This window comes from Colobus angolensis, unplaced genomic scaffold (assembly GCF_000951035.1).
Source record: "Colobus angolensis palliatus isolate OR3802 unplaced genomic scaffold, Cang.pa_1.0 Scaffold108, whole genome shotgun sequence".
NCBI classification, from domain to species: domain Eukaryota; kingdom Metazoa; phylum Chordata; class Mammalia; order Primates; family Cercopithecidae; genus Colobus; species Colobus angolensis.
In genome coordinates this window covers 2,212,973-2,232,283 of record NW_012111808.1, presented here as the reverse complement: position 1 = coordinate 2,232,283, position 19,311 = coordinate 2,212,973, and the positions used below count along the sequence as shown (strand labels likewise).

The 19,311-nt window shown below is 41.8% G+C and overlaps 1 protein-coding gene across 1 annotated transcript in view; it reads left to right on the top strand.

Moving 5' to 3' along the window:
• The window catches only part of CCDC68 (coiled-coil domain containing 68), a 55,684-nt gene that overhangs the window by 30,033 nt on the left and 6,340 nt on the right, over positions 1-19,311 (top strand). Inside the window, exons 9-10 of the mRNA XM_011949080.1 lie at positions 9,023-9,128; positions 10,405-10,488. Coding sequence (XP_011804470.1) covers positions 9,023-9,128; positions 10,405-10,488 — 190 coding nt within the window. The remainder of the gene's footprint in view (positions 1-9,022; positions 9,129-10,404; positions 10,489-19,311) is intronic.

The window sequence follows — 19,311 nt, the reverse complement described above, 5'->3', positions numbered from 1 at the left end:
GAGTGAATGAGTGAGTAAGCCTGACACCTCCTGGTTTATCGTTTGTGCTAAGGAGGACGCTTGAGAGGTCTTTCTTCTCTGATGCTTCTGTCTTAGTTAATGAGTCTCTTTTACAGCTAACATTGCACTGGCCAGCCCACAAGCGGAATTCTAAGATAGTTTCCTGATACTCCTTAATTCTGTAGGGTGAAGGAAATACTATGGACAATATCCATAGTTCTTTGGACTTACAAATACCATAGTTTACAAGCAGTCACAGTCCTTAGTATGTTGGGGGTGGGTTTGTGGGTATCGCCATAATTGCTGTGCTACTCAGCTGCTATTAGAAAAAGTATCTGTATTATCATGTAATAAATCATATAATAAGACATTTTCTGAGATTCTGAGATTTTTCTTTATTTTTTAAAAATTCTAGTCCAACACAATCATTGTATGTTCCGATATAATTATATTGTTCAAAGTCAAATCAATTTCAAGATCGTAGTTTGTTATCCTAGAACTATTGTTCACTAGGATATTAGGCACTGTTATGGACAGAATTCAATGATACGTCATTTATTCAATGATATGTACTCAGACATCCCACTTTCTCAGTCTTTCAATTTCCTCCCTACAGGCTCCCTGCTGCTTCCTTTCCTTTTTTATCTTTCTTCCTGCCTGTCCTCATCTATTGTACCTTCTGCCTGGCTTGTATTCCTACATTTTGGACCACATATGCCAAAGCCCAGAAGTGGGCTGATCCTAGCAATTACACACACACACATTTGAAACATACAAGATTCCAATAAATTATTATTTTTCCTAGCTTCTTCCCTGTGACAAACATGTAGCCCAAAACAAGGGACTTCTGAGATAGTTTTATAACACTGCACATTCTGTAGAGATTGAAGGAAATACTGCAGAAAGTATTCTTAGGTCTTGGAATTACATAAGGATATTCATAACTTCAATCTAAGTAAATCTTCAGTTAATATTTTTCTTAAATAGGCAGAGCTTTTCCTTGTAGCAGAACTACTGATTTGTACGTGTCTTCCATTAAAAGTTCAGGCCATCCAAGTTTGATTTTTTTTTCCTTTAAAAAATGTGCTTTTAAAAAATTGGTGATAGGGCTATTGTCCGTCTTTGAGCCAACAATGTAGCTCTTTTAAAAACCCACCTGATCTATTCTTTCACTTCTATTCTATATAAACAGTTTTTATAAAGAATTCTTTAAAAGCTCCTAAGGAAGTGTTAGAAATTTCTTGGGGAAAGTGGATGTTTGGTGTTTCTAGAAAGGTTTTTCAACATCCAGGCTTATGCAATGTTTATAGATTGTGGGTATCACACATATTTGTGATTACTTACTACTTTGTCTGAGCTTTATGTAGAGGCATTCAGTTTGTGAAGTGACAAGAAAATGAAATCAGTAGGAATCAGACTCTTTTGGTTGAAGTAATACAGACTTGATTAAGCTACCACAAAAAAGAGGGTTTCTGTTAGGTTAAGATTAGATAGATAGGGTCATAAAAAGAAGACAGAGAAGTTAAAAAGACCTGTCTTCTTAAAAATAAGGTTGACTCCATATTTCTATTACCATTACTGGTAATTGACATAGGTAAAATGCTTTACAGTTTTCAGAATAACCTCAGGGACCTTCTTTATTTTAATCCTTTCATTCACCTTTCTGGGAAACAGCTGAAATTCTAATTGAGTTGTGCAAGATTGCTCAATCTCTCAGAAGTTATAGAGCTGGGAGTTTTCGCTCCTACATTCTCATACATAGCAAAGCATGTACTCATTTTACTATAAAATATTTTGACCATCTTTCTTTTATTTCTGGAAACCTCTGATGATCTCTCAAACTGGGTTCTTCATTCCTCTGAGTAACGATTAGCAAAAGACCATTTTCCGACTTTTCCCTCTGCCCTGCCACATCACAAACAAATATGCAGGTCTTTTTAAGAGTTATCTTTTGGGGAAACATATTTGGGATTGATACGGTTTGGCTGTGTCACTACCCAAAAAGATGAGAATCTTGAATTGTAGTTCCCATAATCCCTACGTGTCATGGGAGAAACCTGGTATAAGGTAATTGAATCATGGGGGCGGGTAGCCCAATGCTGCTGTTCTCATGAGTTCTCACAAGTTCTGATGGCTTTATAAGGGGCTTTTCCTCCTTTTGCTTGGCACTTCTTCTTGCTGCATGGTTTTGGCCCACCATGGGAAGAAGGACATCTTTACTTCCCCTTCCAACATGACTGTAAGTTTCCTGAGGCCTCCCCAGCCCCGCAGAACTGTAAATCAACTAAACCTCTTTCCTTTATAAATTATCGAGTCTCGGGTATGTTTTCATAGCAGCATGAGAACAGACTAATAGGGATTGTAAAAATAAACAGTGTTGGCCCTTCCATATTTACATAGATGCTGCTTAGGAATGGAAACTCCTTAGAGGAGAAAAGACCTTGAAGTTGAGTTTGCATGTCAAAGCATATGGTTGCTACTTAAATTGTACATTTATCTGTGGTAGTTTGGGGTGGGAGTGTTCTCTCAAGGCACACCTTTGATACCACCAATGAAAATAATAATAAAGAAGAATTTTATGGAAAATAGTAAGACACATTCATGAATTTTGTTGAAATGCAAACAGGGCTACACCTACATCCAAGCTGATTATTTCCCTTAGTCTGGCCTGGGAATGGTAAGAATCTGACCTCTTCTGTTCTTGTGGTTGTGGTCCCTAGTTATTCTCTATTCCACGGGGGGCCCATAGTCAGTGATGTTCACACTCATGGAAGTCCAGAGAAACATTGGATCCTAAATAGAAGGCAATATGAGTCCCCACAGATGGTAGTAAGATTCTTTTATAGCTTCAAAGAAGCTCTAGGATGCCACTAATCTCACTATCTTCTCTATCCTGTGGGATTTCTACGTAGGGCTATTCATATTTCCAATGCCTCTGAAATCTGTAGTGTACCCAGAAGTAGCCTCTTGGAGCCTGCAACATGGCTTTCATTGCTACTTTTACTTTCTTTGTCTCAGCACCTAGCTCTTTTGGTTTCTTCTGGAACTTTCATTCTCATAAACATCTTACTGTATGAATCCCTGGTAATAAATGTACTTTATAAAGACTGAAACATGTTATATTCTTGGGCTGTGTAAATATGGCCATGCTCAGGCTATTCATGCCCTTTGTGAAGTTTTTAAGAAAATCTAAGGTTATTTATAAAAACTATGTAAAATATAATATGATTGCTTAATTTAGAAAAAAATTAGATGAAGAGGACAAGGAGATAAATAATAGGTATACCATAAGGTTTGTTTACAAAATTAGGCCCATGGATGCTACAAACTTGCTCACAGGAGACCACTGACTCAGTTTTACATTTTCCAGCAGCCAACCCAAACAGGAAATGATGATTAGTTTTGTGAGTCACAATTCCACATGATTAAAACCAATCAGGTGTTTGCAATCATTCAGTTATTTCCAATCTATCTATAAGGCCAGAGTATGGTCATAAAAAGAACCCTGAATAATGTTTTCAACTTACCCCTTGTAATAAACACAAAGGCTTACTTCAAAACATCATCTAAACACAATAGCATGATGCCAACACAATCCAATAAAAGCCACTATAACAGGAACAGAGGGCATTGTGAGAAAATCCAATAATGCCACCCTCTATGGTATAAGTTGACCCAAAGATAGATTCTCAAGTATCGTGAGGAATGGAGGGAGAGACAATTCTCCATGAACTCACTTTCTTTTCACCAACCCACTGGGAGACGTTGGGGAGTACAGAAAATGAGGGTGGACTTCCTGTCAAGTGCTTCTTCTATGATCATCCCATGTTGCTAATTAGAGGCAAAGTAATTTATTTTCACATTTCTGCAGTTGAAGATAGGATTGACTTCCCTTCTTGAACACTAAGGAATCTAACAGGAAGTGAACCAGAAATAGTTGTCTCTTCTCCCCTCCTTCAGTGATGAATTGAGAGAGAATCCTCAATTCCCTCCCTCAAAAGGGTAGGGCAGAGATTCTCTCCTCTTTTTGTTGGGGCTTTTTTTTTGCTTGCCCCCATTGGCATTCCAGGCTGCTGGTTTTTTCCAGCTCCAAGTCTGGGATGTGTGAGATAAAAAGAAACCCCAGAGGATTCAACATTGTGTCATTTCTTGGATCCCAGGTTCTGGAGCCAGTCTGCCTTCTTCTCTCCACTGTTCAGAGTCTTCTTGTGTTTTTTTCATATACAATATCCAGGGCTTTTAGTTGTACTTAGTGGAAAGAATGGGGAAAAGCATGTCTTCTACATTTTCTTAGAAGCCAAAGCTTTTCAGTTCTGCTTTAATTTCAACATTTGCTTTATATCTTTATTCAGTTGCATTGTAGAGGAAAACATGGTCAAAAATTATGTTGAGACATCAGAAAGCAGAGCAGGAATCCCGGATACAGACATTTGCCTCCTTTTTTTAGACTTGACCCTTCCTTATGTTTTCTTCCTCCAGTTTTGCTTGTGTACCTCTTTATTAGGACTGGGCTGGGTGCAGTGGTTCATGCCTGTAATCCCAGCACTTTGGGAGGCTGAGGCAGGCAGATCACTTGAGGTCAGGAGTTCGAGACCAGTCTGGCCAACATGGTGAAATCTCGTCTCCACTAAAAATACAAAAATTAGCTGGGCGTGGTGGTGGGAGCCTGTAATCCCAGCTACGCAGGAGACTGAGGCAGGAGAATCACTTATACCCAGGAGGCAGAGGTTGCAGTGAGCCGAGATTGTGCCACTGGGCGACAGAGTGAGACTTTGTTTCAAAAGAAAAGAAAAGTGCTTTAACAGAAAGATAAACAACAAAGCTCAAAAGAAGATCAAGTGACAGCTTACTTAGATATATTTTTACATTTAAAAGTCTTAAATGGATGACTAGGCTTCATATTTATTGGACAATCCTAATAGAGATTTTCTGCAATTTCCTTTAGTCACTGTTTTAGCATATTAATGGAAATAAGTGAAGCCTCGAGGCCTTGTGTTTTCAAGAGTGCTTCTAGAAATATTTTTCTTCTACTTTGAGGCCAATTTCAAGTTTTTGGTGTTTTTTTTCCACAGTGAACTTTATGGTAATATCTTCAAGGGGTACATGGGAAAGTTTTCTGAGCTTGGTATTTTTGATAGAAAAATAATAACCTCTGTTCCCCGTATCTCAAGCCATCTTTTTTTCTCAATGGTTCCAAGGTTCTGGGTCATGGGACACAAAGAGAACCATTTTAAATACTCACCTTTAAGAGCTTACAGTATTTTTATATTTCGTGCATATTCACAGCTAGCTTGCCTCTGCAAGGTATCTTAAGCTCTTTCTCATTACTTCCCAGGAAAGTCCTGAGTCTGACCATTAAGTGGGTCATAGCTGCTCTTTCTGTTATTTTTATCTTTTCTTCTTTCACTTTCCTTGCTGGAGCAATTTTGAATTTTAGCACCAGCTATGGACCCAATTTCTGTTTGCCCTCTGTGTTTTTATTTTTTTTATTTTTTTAGATGGAGTATCGCTCTGTCGCCCAGGTTGGATTGCAGTGGCGCAATCTCACCTTACTGCAACGTCCACCTCCTGGGTTCAAGCGATTCTTGTACCTCAGCCTCCCCAGTAGCTGGCATTACAGGCGCATGCCACCACGCCCAGCTAATTTTTCTATTTTTAGTAGTGACAGGGTCTCACCATGTTGGCCAGGCTGGTCTCGAACTCCTGACCTCAAGTGACCCTCCCACCTTGGCCTCCGATAGTGCTGGGATTACAGGTGTGAGCCACCACACCCAGAATAATTTTGTATTTTTAATAGAGATAGGTTTCGCCATGTTGGCCAGGCTGGTCTCGAACTCCTGGCCTCAAGTGATCTGCCGCCTTGGCCTCCCAAAGTGCTTGGGTTACAGATGTGAACCACCATGCCTGACCTGTTTTGATCTTTATATTCTCCAGTCATCCTTTCCTAGTAACTGAGGTTTTCTTCTGAGGCTCCTCAGTTACTCCATCCTCTGCATGTTCGCAGCAATTCTACCCTGCAAGGATTCTGAGCAACATCTGCAGATTTCTCAGCCCTGCCCCTCGCACGCTCCCAATCTCCCTGGACTTCTGAAGACATCCTGCCCCTGAAGATTCTCTGTGGGCAGTAAGCCTTCTCACTGTCTGTTAGGAATGTTTGCAGACATCCAAAGTCTGGTCTCTCCTTGGAAAGCTCTTCCATCTCCCCGCAACATTCTTAGGGTCTGGAGCCTTGCCCGCTGGGGTCCTGAAATTTCGTCAGTCTCCCGTGCCTCAAGAAGCCTCTGAACCTCAAATCTAGGGACAACTGAAATCTAATGTGAATACAGGCTGGTGCTGATGCAGCCATTCTCTGAACTTGAATTTTGGAAATACTGTGAGAGCTCAGTATTGCTGCCATTGTCAGTTCTAATTACATGGGCACAAAGCGTTCTCATCTGAATCAGGCATGAGCTTATTTCTTTTCAAACACTTCCTGCCATGGACTGTGGAAAGAAAAACAAGAGACTGCTTGCTCATTTACTTTGTTCGGATTCCCTACTGCCCCTCTCCAAGAGAGAAAGACCAATATAAGGCTCTCTGCCAGGTACGGGGTCCTTTAAATGATCGTGTTATAAAAAGCAGATAAAATATCGGCACAGCTGAACTAGTGATCTTCCTTCAGCCTGTGTTGACAGTCTACATTTCTTTCATGGCTTTTCTTAATTTGATAGTTGCTTGTAGTGTTAATTAAGACGAGGGAAGTGGACTTTTGCAGTGAGATTTAGTTCTGTAGGTATGATAATGAGACATGTTTCTGATTATCATCTAAAACAGAGTAGCACACTTGATGCATGTTCTTGTTCCCCCATCATTTTGTACCTTCTCTTTTTGTTCTCTACATCCTTCTCTCAGGCCCCTCATTTGCTTCCCTCCCCTCACCAATGTCCTAGGCATCCTGTTCCCTGTAGATTTCTTGTGCCTATACTCCCAAACATCCTCCTATCTTCCCCTCCTGTCTCTTTCAAGAGTCCTGGAAGTTTACAATTTCCAGGACTCTATTGGACCAATTAAATAAAGCTTCCGTTTTGTTTGTTTTAATTTCAACTTTTACTTTACCTGCGGGGGTACATGTGCAAGTTTGTTACATGGGTATATTGCCTGATGCTGAGGTTTGGGCTACTGTTAAATCTGTCACCTAGGTAGCAGGCATAGTATTCAGTAGGTAGTTTTTCAACCCTTTCTCCTCCATTCTTTCCCCCTCTAGTTGTCCACAGCATCTATTGTTTCCTTCTTTAAGTTTGTGTTTACCCAGTGTTTAGCTCCCACTTATAAGTGGAATTGTGCAGTATTTGATTTTCTTTTTATGCCTTAATTCACTTAGCATGATGACCTTCAGTTGCATCCACGTTGCTGCAAAAGACACAATTTCGTTCTTTTTTATGGCTGCAAAGTATTCCAGGGTGTATATGTAACACATTTTCTGTATTGAATCCACTGTTGATAGGCACCTAGGTTGTTTATATATATGTCTTTGCTCTCATGAATACTGCTGTGATGGACATATGACTATACGTATCTTTTTGGTAGAATGATCGGGTTTCCTTTGGGTATATACCCAGTAATGGGATTGCTGGGTTGACTGGTAGTTCTGTTTTTACCCCTTTGAGAAATGTCCAAACTGCTTTCCAAAGTGGCTGAACTAATTTACATTCCCACCAACCGTGTAAAAGCATTCTCTTTTCTCTGCATCCTGGCCAACATCTGTTATTTTTTTACTTTTTAATAATAGCCATTATGACTGCTGTGAGATGGTATCTCATAGTGGTTTAGATGTGCATTTCTCTGAAACAATGTTTTAGTCCATTCTATGAAACAAAATGGAAACTGATAACTCTTTTTTCTAATTAGAACATGCTATATAGTATCTTATGAATTTCCACCATCTTTGTGATACATATAGAGGCTGAGGCAGGTGGATCACCTGAGGTCAGGAGTTGAAGACCAGCCTGGCCAAAATGGTGAAACTCTGTCTCTAGTAAAAGTACAAAAATTAGCCAGGTGTGGTGGTACATGGTTGTTGTCCCAGCTGTGAGAATCGCTAGAGCCCAGAGGTGGTGGTTGTGGTGAGCCAAGATCACCTCACTACACTCTAGCCTGGGTGACAGAGTAAGACTCTGTCTGAAAAAAAACAAACCACCACCAACAACAACAAATGAAAAAAGGAAAAAGAATTGGGATGACACTGGATAAGAGCAAAGTCCAAGTGACATCTCTGAGGTCACAATGCTTCTAAGCTTGGTAGTGTTATCACAATGTATGTGGCTTCGTAACTCTAATAATAGTAACAAGTAGACAAATAGCCAAAACAGTACAACCAATTCCAGTTACCTGAATGGAGCTTTGGGAAAGTATAAATAATCTAAGTTCAAAACTGACTTTTTTTTCCCCATAATGGTTGATGTGGACTCAAAAATATTTACTGGAATTTAATTTCTTCCTTTCTTCTCCCCCCCCCTTTCCCTATGAAGCCAAAAAATAAAAAATAAAAAAAGACAATCACAGACAGACAATCCACAACATATACTAAGCCCAAATCATTAGAAATTGGTTTCTTATAAATATATTAATAGATAAAAATCTCCCTTTCTGCTCCCATGCTCTGACTCTGCTATTGCCATGCAATTGTCTGTGAAGTTTGATGGGTGCCAGGTCTGTGGGTGCTCAGGCAAGGCAATTTAGCATGTAAGTGCTTTATCATACTGAATACAACTTGATTCCACTACCTGCTAGAGGAGTCACAGATGGTCAGAAAGGAGCTTTTGACATGAATTGATATTCTCATTCAAGTTAAATCCAAACAAATCAGAGCCCACTTCATAGCTATTTATCTTCAGTGTGTCCTGTGTGGCATAATGGGGCCCTGGGGTCTCACCCACCTGATCCTCAGTAGCAGTGTGGTGTGGAGGAGGGCTAGCAGTAAGGGCAAGCTATGGAATGTGTGAGCCAATCATTTTCTCTTGCTCTTTTTTCTTTGCATTCCCAGTTGCCAGGATCTTCAGAGGGAGATTTCCATTCTCCAGGAGCAGATCTCTCATCTGCAGTTTGTGATTCACTCCCAACATCTGAACCTGCGCAGTGTCATCCAGGAGGTCAGTTTAATCAAGTGTATTTATCTGGTAAATGATATGCTTACGGTGTGGAGCCCAAATATGAGTGGTTTGACTGGACTTTCGAAGCAATGAGATTTCTCTTCCTACTGACATATCCTTTTTTGTTTCTCATGCAATATGGCTCTGTTTCCAATGACCTCTCTTGTTTGTAACACCAACACCTGTAATACTGTCAAAGAAGATAGCTTGGAAAATTATATGTAACTGTTTTTTAGATGTTTCGGTGATTTTCTAAAAGTATTCTGAGCCAAATAATGTATACTGGTCTTTAGACAATTTTACAGGTCAGGAGATTCAGCCCTTCCTTGAGCATGAAATGATCTATTTTCATAACCTCATAATTTATTTAGGAGATGATTTAGGGTACCGGTGTAGCCTGGCCCTTCCTCTCTGGAAGCAGCCTGACAGGTGGCAAAGTAGAGGCGACTGTGGTAGCAGCCAGCTAGATGGTGGAGTGTGTATTTAAAATCTACTTCAAGATATGCATTGATCTGGTTTTGGGGGTCTGTTTTAAAATTTAAAATCAGACTTCTATTCAGTTACTTTACTACCAAATAGAAGTCCTCCCAAATAACTCCAGAGCCTTCCTGACACAGATACAGCATTTGTGCTTGCTTGGCTATGACCTCACTAAAAGACCAGATAATTGAGTAGTGGAATTTGAGAGCCAGGAGGGACTTTGGGCGCACCCCACACCCTCTTTTTATAGAGCAGTATAATAACAGCTAGTCATGCCAAAGTTGGTCTTAGAATCCATGTGTCCCCTCTCTTCCTTCACCGTTTTGAATCTCGTCACCCCACCTCCCAATTCCACATTGCCTCTTGGCAAAGCAGGCTCACCTCATTATGCTGCTGCTTGACAAATCTCTACCACAGGGAGCCTCTGCACACCAGGCAGTGGCCTTGCATCCTGTCCACCAGCAGCTGCATCTGCAGGATGAGAACATCAAGTTGCTGAGACACAGAAGGGCGGCCAGTGCTGCTTTCATAGGACGCACTCCTGCTGAACTTGGTTTAAACAGGTTATCCAAAGATTAAAGTGAATCATGGCACCAGCTGAGGGCTTTCAGCCCCAGGTGTCAATTTGGCCTGCTACTTTCTGTTGCCTGCTGAGTCTGCGAATGCTGTGGGATTTAATTTTTTTTTTTAATTTGATGAACATCTTTTGACTTCAGAAATCCATACAATTTCTGACTTAAGTAACTATTTCCTGTGGTCTGACAAGGTTTTTCCTATTGTGTTTTCTAATTATTAGATGGAAGGATTAAAAAATAATTTAAAAGAACAAGACAAAAGAATTGAAAATCTCAAAGAAAAGGTTAACATACTTGAAGCCCAGGTAAGGAGGGAACCTATCTTACATTTTGTTGTGAAGGTGTTAGTGTGCATGTGTGTGTGTGTGTATTTCTGTGCGTGCAAGGGTATCAGTATCAGTGAGCCTGTGTATGAAAGTATGCAATTGTATGCCTGTATACTACTACTAGTATTTCTGTTTGGGAGCGGGCGTATGAGTGTCTGTGTGATTGTGTGTGCTGTGTCTGTGTATGTCTAAGTGTTTGTGCGTGTGTCTCTGTGTGTATCCAAGTGTCATTTTGTGAATGTGTCTGTGCATATTCTATGCATAAGAAATTAGCGCTATGGAAAAAAGGATGGACAGTTTAATGATTGTTAAATTATGAAGTGTTTAAAAGATTGTATTATGTTATTAAATTATTAACATTATTGATGTTAAATATTAAATAAATATTATTAAAAGTTCATTCAGATTTTCCAGAATACTCGCTGTAATGGAGAGACAGATGATCACCTCTCTTGATATGGGCTCGAATCAGAGGCTTGCTCAAGTACACTCTTCTGTAAATTTCGCTCTAGTCAGATGGCCAGGCTTCCTGTCTCCTGCCTTTGTTCCCACACATAATCCTTTCCTGGCTTGAGATGTCCTCTTTCCTCCTTTCTTCATTCATATCCATCCTGGCCTCCCAGTTTTGCCTCCAGGATTACCCGCTTCTAGAAGCCTGTTATAATTGTCTTGCTTTTCAGTGTTTTAAAACTGAGCACAACATATCCTAATGTCCTGGGATGACACATGCTTTTCTTCCCTCCCACTCACTCCCCCTTTCCTCAGGACCCCTGTATTAGTCTGTTCTCATGCTGCTAATAAAGACATACCCAAGACTGGGTAACTTATAAAGAAAAAGAGGTTTTGTGGGCTCACAGTTCCACATGGCTGGGGAGTCTTCACAATCATGGCATGGCGGAAGGTGGAAGCCATGGCTTGCAGAGCAGCAGGCAAGAGAAGTGTCAGTAGGGGAAATGCCAGATGCTTATAAAACCATCAGATCTTGTGAGAACTCACTCACTATCATGAGAACAGTATGGGGGAAACTGCCGCCATGATTCAATTATCTCCACCTGGCCCTGCCCTTGACACGTGAGGTTATTACAATTCAAGGTGAGATTTGGATGAGGACACAGAGCCAAACCATATCAATCCCTTTGCTGGCACTCAGCTGGCGTCCTCGGCTGGCGATGCCCCTGCCTTGCAGGAAGTGCAGTGAAGTCCCTGCCAAGGTCGGAGTTCCTCTGAAGACCCCACAGCACTTCCACCTCACTCCATTTCTTGCCGTGTCTCTGCTTCTGTCTCTGTCAAATGGCTCATCACCCACTACCTGGAGCTGGGCACCTGTTCTACTCCAACCCTCAGTATTTTGATTTTCTGCTAATTGTCACCTGCCAATGTTAATGTTGCTCAGTCCTGTGGACTGTGGAGATGTTCTGACTTCCCACTGGAGGCCTTATCATCTTTTGGAACTGTTCCTTCCACTACCATGCTCTTTCCGCTTTCCCCAAATAGAAGATAATCCTAATAATAGTTTTTTACACGTTAATTTTTGTAGCCTCATTTTCCATTTCTACCTTCCCAGCAGACAACTGTTCTCTTTTGGTTTTGAGAAGCTCACACTCTCCTTAGACTCTCGCCCTCTTCAGGCTGTATGGGACTGATTAACACACTGCTCTCAGCTCTGTGCATCTAAAAATGCCTTGATTGTGGAATAATTGGCTCAAAACTAGTGTTCACTCAAGTGCCCAGTAATAGCTGGCTAATTTATATCAGCGGACCTTCAGATTATGTGATTCATGTCACAGTGGAGCCTCCTTGTGTGAAATATTCTCTAAAGACATTTCTTCACAGCCTTTCTTAGTGGCTTTTTGGCAAATGTTATTTGATAAAATATTTTTCTTATATTTTTACATATAGCAATATATGATATATTTCATATATATATATATATTTTTAAACAGGGTCTCACTCTGTCACTTAGGCTGGAGTGCATGATCTCGGCTCACAGCAACCTCTGCCTCCTAGGTTCAAGTGATTCTCCTACGTCAGCCTCCCGAGTAGCTGGGATTACAGGTGGACACCATGTCACCCGGCTAATTTTTGTATTTTTAGTGGAGATAGGTTTACACCATGTTGGCCAGGCTGGTCTCAAACTCCTGACCTCAAGCAATCTGCCCACCTCGGCCTCCCAAGGTGCTGGGATTACGGACATGAGCCACCATGCCTGGCCTATTTCTTGTATTTTTATTGTAACTAACATTCATTTATTCCATATAAGTTGGGACATAATGGATAAGCAACTAGAACAAGAAAATCACTGATAAAAGTACCATCACTGGATACTAAATCAGCATAGTTGGGTATATCTCTGTTTTGTGGGAATCTATGTGCCTGTTATATACCTGTGTGTACATACTAACTATAGAATATATATGGCACTGTACTGTGCCTATTGAATTTTCGTTTTTAAACTTTCATTCATTTTATTCATTTTTCCACATCACTAATTATGTAATTACTTCTACACTTAATTATTGAGTGGCTACTACGATATAGGCACTAAATTCCGGAAAACAATGTTGAACAAAATAGACATGAGTCCTGCTCCCTGGAACTTACTGGCTAGTGAGTGAATTTTAAATGCCTCTTTATTCTGGACTAAATTCTTATTGAAACTGTTCCAACAGCGAATCAGCCTATTTTGACTCCAATAGCTTACTGCTTTAATTATTGGACATCTGTAATATGTTTTATGGAGAGGTTGTTTTAGGGTTGGCATCATTCTCAGATCTTTCACTTCATATGGTTCTGGGCTCTGCTCATATCTGATTAAGTGCCCATTCTTATCACAAAGTCAAGGTGTCAGTGGTACTACTGCTTCTCATTCAATTTTGTGTTCTTTAGTTATGCCTATTTATTTATATCGTTCCCAATGAGGATTTTATCTTCCTAAATAAACTGACAACTTAACCCAGATACCGTACATTATCCAGTTGGTCTGTTGGTTAAACAGTTAGACAAGGAAGATGTATTTGTTTCCATTGTACTCTGTTTGTATATTCCAAAAGTTAGTGAATAATTACTGACTATTCAGCAATTATGCCACAGAAATAGATGTGTGTCCCTCTCATTTCATGGAAACTTCTTGGTTTGTGGCAGACTCTCTACAGTAATGCGACAGAACCTCTCAGTGTTATCTTAGATTCTCTGTATGTAGCTCAACCCAAGCCAGTGTTTTCCTTTTTTCTTTTCTTTTTTTTTTTTTTTTGAGACAGAGTCTCACTTTGTCACCCAGGCTGCAGTGCAGTGGCATGATCTCATCATCTCGGCTCACTGCAGCCTCCACCTCCCGAGTTCAAGCAATTCTCCTACCTCACACTCCCAAATAGATGGGATTACAAGTGCCCACCACCACGCCTGACTAATTTTTGTATTTTTAGTGGAGACAAGGTTTCACCATGTTGGCCAGGCTAGTCTAGAACTCCTGACCTCAGGTGATCCGCTTGTCTTGGCGTCCCAAAGTGCTGGGATTATAGGTGTGAGCCATTGTGCCCAGACTCAGGCCAGTGTTTTCTAACACTTGTATAAAAAAGGCTTCCAATAATAACAGTATCTGAGGAGTGACTTTATGTTCTCAACATTTATTTTCTTCAATAAATAAATCTTTCTTTCACAGCAGTGGATGCTATTTGCCCATTTGAGCTTTAAAGAGTCCAAGCCATATTTACTTACTTATTCAACAGATTTTTTTTGTGTTTATGATGTGTCAGGAAATGTTCTAAGTGCTGGGTATATGGCCGTGAATGTGACAGATTGTCCCTGGCTTCATCTTACTTATACTTTGAGGAAACAGACAATAAATAAATAAAAAGCAAGTTTACAGCTTGCTCAGGAAGGGCCAAGTTCTCCGAGGATGAGTGGAAGAGTGTGGGGAGTCATAGAGCAACAGGGATTAGGAAGGGCACCTCTGAGCACGTGATGTTGAACCAGGTATCCAAATACCTAAATACAGTGACTTTGAGCCATAGTGATTCCATTTATTTTATTTTATTTTTATTTTGTTATATGTTTTTTAGGGACAGGATCTCACTCTGTTGCCTAGGCTAGAGTGCCGTGGCATGATCATGACTCACTACAGCCTCAACCTCCCAGGCTCAAGCAATCCTCCCACTTCAGCCTTCTGTGTAGCTGGGAATACAGGCGCACACCACCATACCTGGCTAATTAAAAAAAAAAAAAAAAAAAATTGTAGAGACAGAGTTTCACTGTGTTGCCATGGCTGGTTTCAAACTCCTGGGCTCAAGTGATCCTCCTGCCTTGGCCTCCCAAAGTGCTGGGATTACAAGTGTGAACCACTTCACCCAGCCTCATAGTGAATACATTTCTATCCTATTCCTGGTAAATGGCTTGTTATAAAGCTTTTGAGCTAGAATAAAATGTGCAGGGGTACACTGTCTTGCACTGCAAATTTAAGGCCACTGCCAATTTTGGAATTCGTGAAATAACAGAAAGGACTTATTCAGTTTATGAAAAGTGATCATCAGAGCTTGAACAACCTTTTAAACACATCAACTTTTTAAATCATAAAGACAGCACCACTTTCTCATTCATGCTGAAATCATTTGTCTCTGTTTAGTCATGCTACATATTTTGTTTTCTTCAAAGCTGCTCCAGGAGAGCTATTATTGACTACATTTTGCAAGTGACAAAACTGAGGGTCTGAGAAGTGAAGCAATTTGTTTAAAATCACTCAGCGAGCAGGTGGCAGAACCTGCATTTGAGTTTGCTTAACTTTGCAGCACATGCCTGCCCATCAATATCTACCTATCTCTGTATCTGGGTGATATGCTTTGGCTGTGTCTTCACCCAAACCTCATCTTGAATTGTAGCTCCCACAATTCCCACGTGTTGTGGGAGGGACCTGGTGGGAGATCTTTGAATCCTGGGGATAGTTTCCCCCGTACTGTTCTCGTGGTAGTGAGTAAGTCTCATGAGATCTGATGGTTGTTTTAAGGAGAAACCCCTTTTGCTTGGTTCTCATTCTTTATTGCCTGCCTCCTTGTAAGACGTGTCTTTGCATCTCCTTTCCATTCTGGCCATGATTATGAGGCTTCCCCAGCCATGTGGAACTGTGAGTCCATTAAACCTCTTTCCTTTATAAATTACCCAGTCTTGGGTACATCTTTATTAGCAGTGTCAGTACAGACTAATACACTGGGTGATTAAATGTGTGTGTGTGTGTGTGTGTGTATACATGTTTGTGAAATATATATGTGTAGCCAATATATTTTTAAACACATGGTTACAACATTAAATTTGCGTAATCTTTTACATTGATTTTAGTCATTGTCACAGTTACTATATTAAATATTTTCTGCTGGGCGCGGTGGCTCAAGCCTGTAATCCCAGCACTTTGGGAGGCCGAGACGGGCGGATCATGAGGTCAGGAGATCGAGACCATCCTGGCTAACACAGTGAAACCCCGTCTCTACTAAAAAATACAATAAAACTAGCCGGGCGAGGTGGCGGGTGCCTGTAGTCCCAGCTACTCGGGAGGCTGAGGCAGGAGAATGGCGTGAACCCGGCAGGCGGAGCTTGCAGTGAGCTGAGATCTGGCCACAGTACTCCAGCCTGGGTGACAGAGCGAGACTCCGCCTCAAAAAAAAAAAAAAAAAAAAAAATTTCTATTTTACTTCTAGCTTTCAAGTAATGAAAATACATCCTTTTTTCCTGTGGTGGTCTTTCTATCCTAGCAGTTTTTTTCCCCTCCCTATAGGCAATAAAATTGACTCATATAACCCTATCTTTTAAAAAATCTTTAATTCTTCTTAACCAGTTTTAAATATCACCAGAAAATTTCTGCTTAACTCTACCAAAATTATTTACTATCTTTCTGTTTTTGCATATCTTTCATCATCTTAATTTATAGCTCTGACTCTCGTCTTATAGTTATTGCATTTCTAGTTTCTTCACTAAGGACCTGCTCCTTGGGAAATGCATTTTCAGAAATTACTGCATTTTCTGAACTTTGAAGATTACCCTACTCTATATAAGCACCATCATCCTTAAAATTCAATTCTGGAGTGTATTGCTAAAATATTAAGTATGCAAAAAATTATATTCTTTTTGAAAACTATGTCAATAAACTATCCTTAGATGGAACCATAATAATGGCAGGCATATTCTGGCCAGTGATTTGTAGTTTTTAAATAAAACTCATGCATATACTGTCCTAGTTAAAGGAAAAATCAGAAAAGTCTATGTATCAAGACTAAATGCCTAAATCTGGTAGATGAAACAAATCAGCAATGAATTTAAAATAAATTAAAGACAGTCTAACGTAATAACTCTTATGCTTTTGTATTATTTGGTACTGAATTGGTTGAGAAACTGGGAGTTTATTCTGGGGAAAACCTAAGTAGCTTATACCTAATTGACCAGTCACAGAATATTTTCATTTCAATGGTGCTTGTCATCAAGAGACTGCGTTTCAAATTGCTTTGTCACGTGTAAAGTACTATAAAGAGGGCCTTTTTTTCTAGGCACGTGCTTGGCCTATAATATGTGCCTGCCCTTGTTTGAAGTGTATAATAGATTTATATTCATTTTATGAGGAAATCTTCACCATCAATTGATCAAATCTGAAGTACATTTCCCGGGTGACACTTAGCTTCACTCTTGAAATTTCACAGTGAAATGATGACTGCATGTGAAGATACTGGCTCCATCTTTGAGTTATTATTCATGGTAAATGCTGGGAGCTAAGAAGGGGCATAGTCCAAGGCTGACTCTAAACCATTGACTTACTCCAAACCGTCAGGTGGAATTTCAGAAAATACCTTGTAGGCCAGGTGCAGTGGCTCTCACCTGTAATCTCAGCACTTTGGGAGGCTGAGGCGGGTGGATCACTTGAAGCCAGGAGTTCAAGAGTAGCCTGGCCAACATGGTGAAACTCTGTCTCTACTAAAAAAAAAAATACAAAAATTGGCTGAGTGTGGTAGCACATGCTTGTAATCCTAGCTACTCGGGAGGCTGAGGCAGGAGAATCTCTTGAACCCAGGAGGTGGAGGTAGATGTTGCAGTGAGCCATTGATGATTGTAATGGGCCATCTGGAGGGGCTATTGCCATCTCACTGGCTGCAGCAGGGAGGCGTGGCAAGGGCTGCATTCTCTATGGAGCCCACAAGAGCCCCATGCCTGCTGGGCACAGCTGCAGCTGCTTGAACTGTGACTGCAGACTCAGGAGTCCCTGCACTCTTGGGAGCCCTGGAAGGCCCCCTTTGCCCTTGCAGGCTCTGAAGTGCCTGCTCCCACTGCCTGGCTTCTCCCTGCTGTTGGCACCCTCTTCAGTCTTGGAGCAAAGTTGGGGCCAAGCCTGGGCACTGTCACAGCTCAGCCGGGTATGTGCATGTTTGGGTCATGCTGACATGCCAACCCCCTTCTGCCTCAACCCCCTCTGGACTTTGGGCACCAATAAGCATGGGAAGGAAGCCAAGGGGGTGCTGAGGGCAGTTTGGTGCTGGCCTGAAGGTGCCCCTTGGCACAAACAGCCTAGGTGATATGAATCACAGCAGAAGGCAGACAGGCTCCTGGGCAGAAGGGGGCAGGTCCCAGTGAGTCCCCACCTTCAGGACAGGGAGGGTCTAAAGGCTGGGGGCCAGGCTGCCAGTCCTATGGACTGGAGTAAGAACTTGTGTTGCCTTTTCTGGGCCCACTCATGGATGCCCATGGAGGAATCAGCACATACTTCCTTCCCCTCTGAAGCCATAAAAGCCCCAGGCTTAGCCAGAGCTGAGCAGACATTGGGATGACCAGCTGCAGAGAGGAGCTACCCACTCCTGGGCCTCCTCTCTGCTGAGACTCAAGCAGATATTGGGACAACCTGCCTGCAGAGAGGAGCCACGCACTCTAGGGCTTCCCTTCTGATGAGAGCTGCACAGACGATGGAGCAGTCAGCTGTAGAGAGGAGCTACCCTCTCTGTTGATAGCTGAACACTTGGGATTACTTGCCTAGCAGAGAGGAGCTACCTTCTCTGCTGGGAGCTGGACGCTTGTCAGGACACCCTGGCTGTGGAAAGGAGCTGCCCCCTACAGGTTTCCTCTGAGCTGCTCAATAAACCTCCTCTTTGTCTTGGTCACCCTCCACTTGTCTGTGTACCTCATTCTTCCTGTTTGCTGGACAAGAACTCAGGACCCACTGGATGCCTGGGCTAAAAGAGCTGTAACACAAACAGGGCTGAGATACGCCCCTTGCTCGCCATGCTGCTGGCAAAGAGAAGGAAAGAAGAGCTGTGGTCCTTTGGGCAGCCCAGACCTGGGAGCTCCCTGAGCCAGGGTTGTGACTCTCTTTGGGGCCTTGCGGTTCCTGGCATCTCCAAGCATCTAGGTGCCACCGTGTACCCCGGTGCTGGCTGTGGAAGCTGCTTGTGGTGCACCTGGTCTGGCTGCAGCCTCGCAGAGCCAGCACCCATGCCAGTACCTGGCGCTGTGCACCCCACTGCAGCAGCTGGCATGTTTGACTGTGCATAGTGGCCGGACCCCACGCTTGCTCACACAACCCTGGCCATTTCACACCTGACTCGCCCTTGATAGGCCTGAGACCTAGGCCAGCAGCGTGCAGACTGCCAAACCGAGTGGACAAAATGAGCCCAACGGACCCAAGTAAAACTTTGGCAAAGGCGCCGCTGGCCTCAAAGGTTTCCGGCCAGAAAAATTACACCCTGTAACACTGAGATTGCACCACTGCACTCCAGCCTGGGCGACAGAGTGAGACCTTGTCTCAAAAAAAAAAAAAAAAAAAAAAAAAAAAAAAAAAAAAAA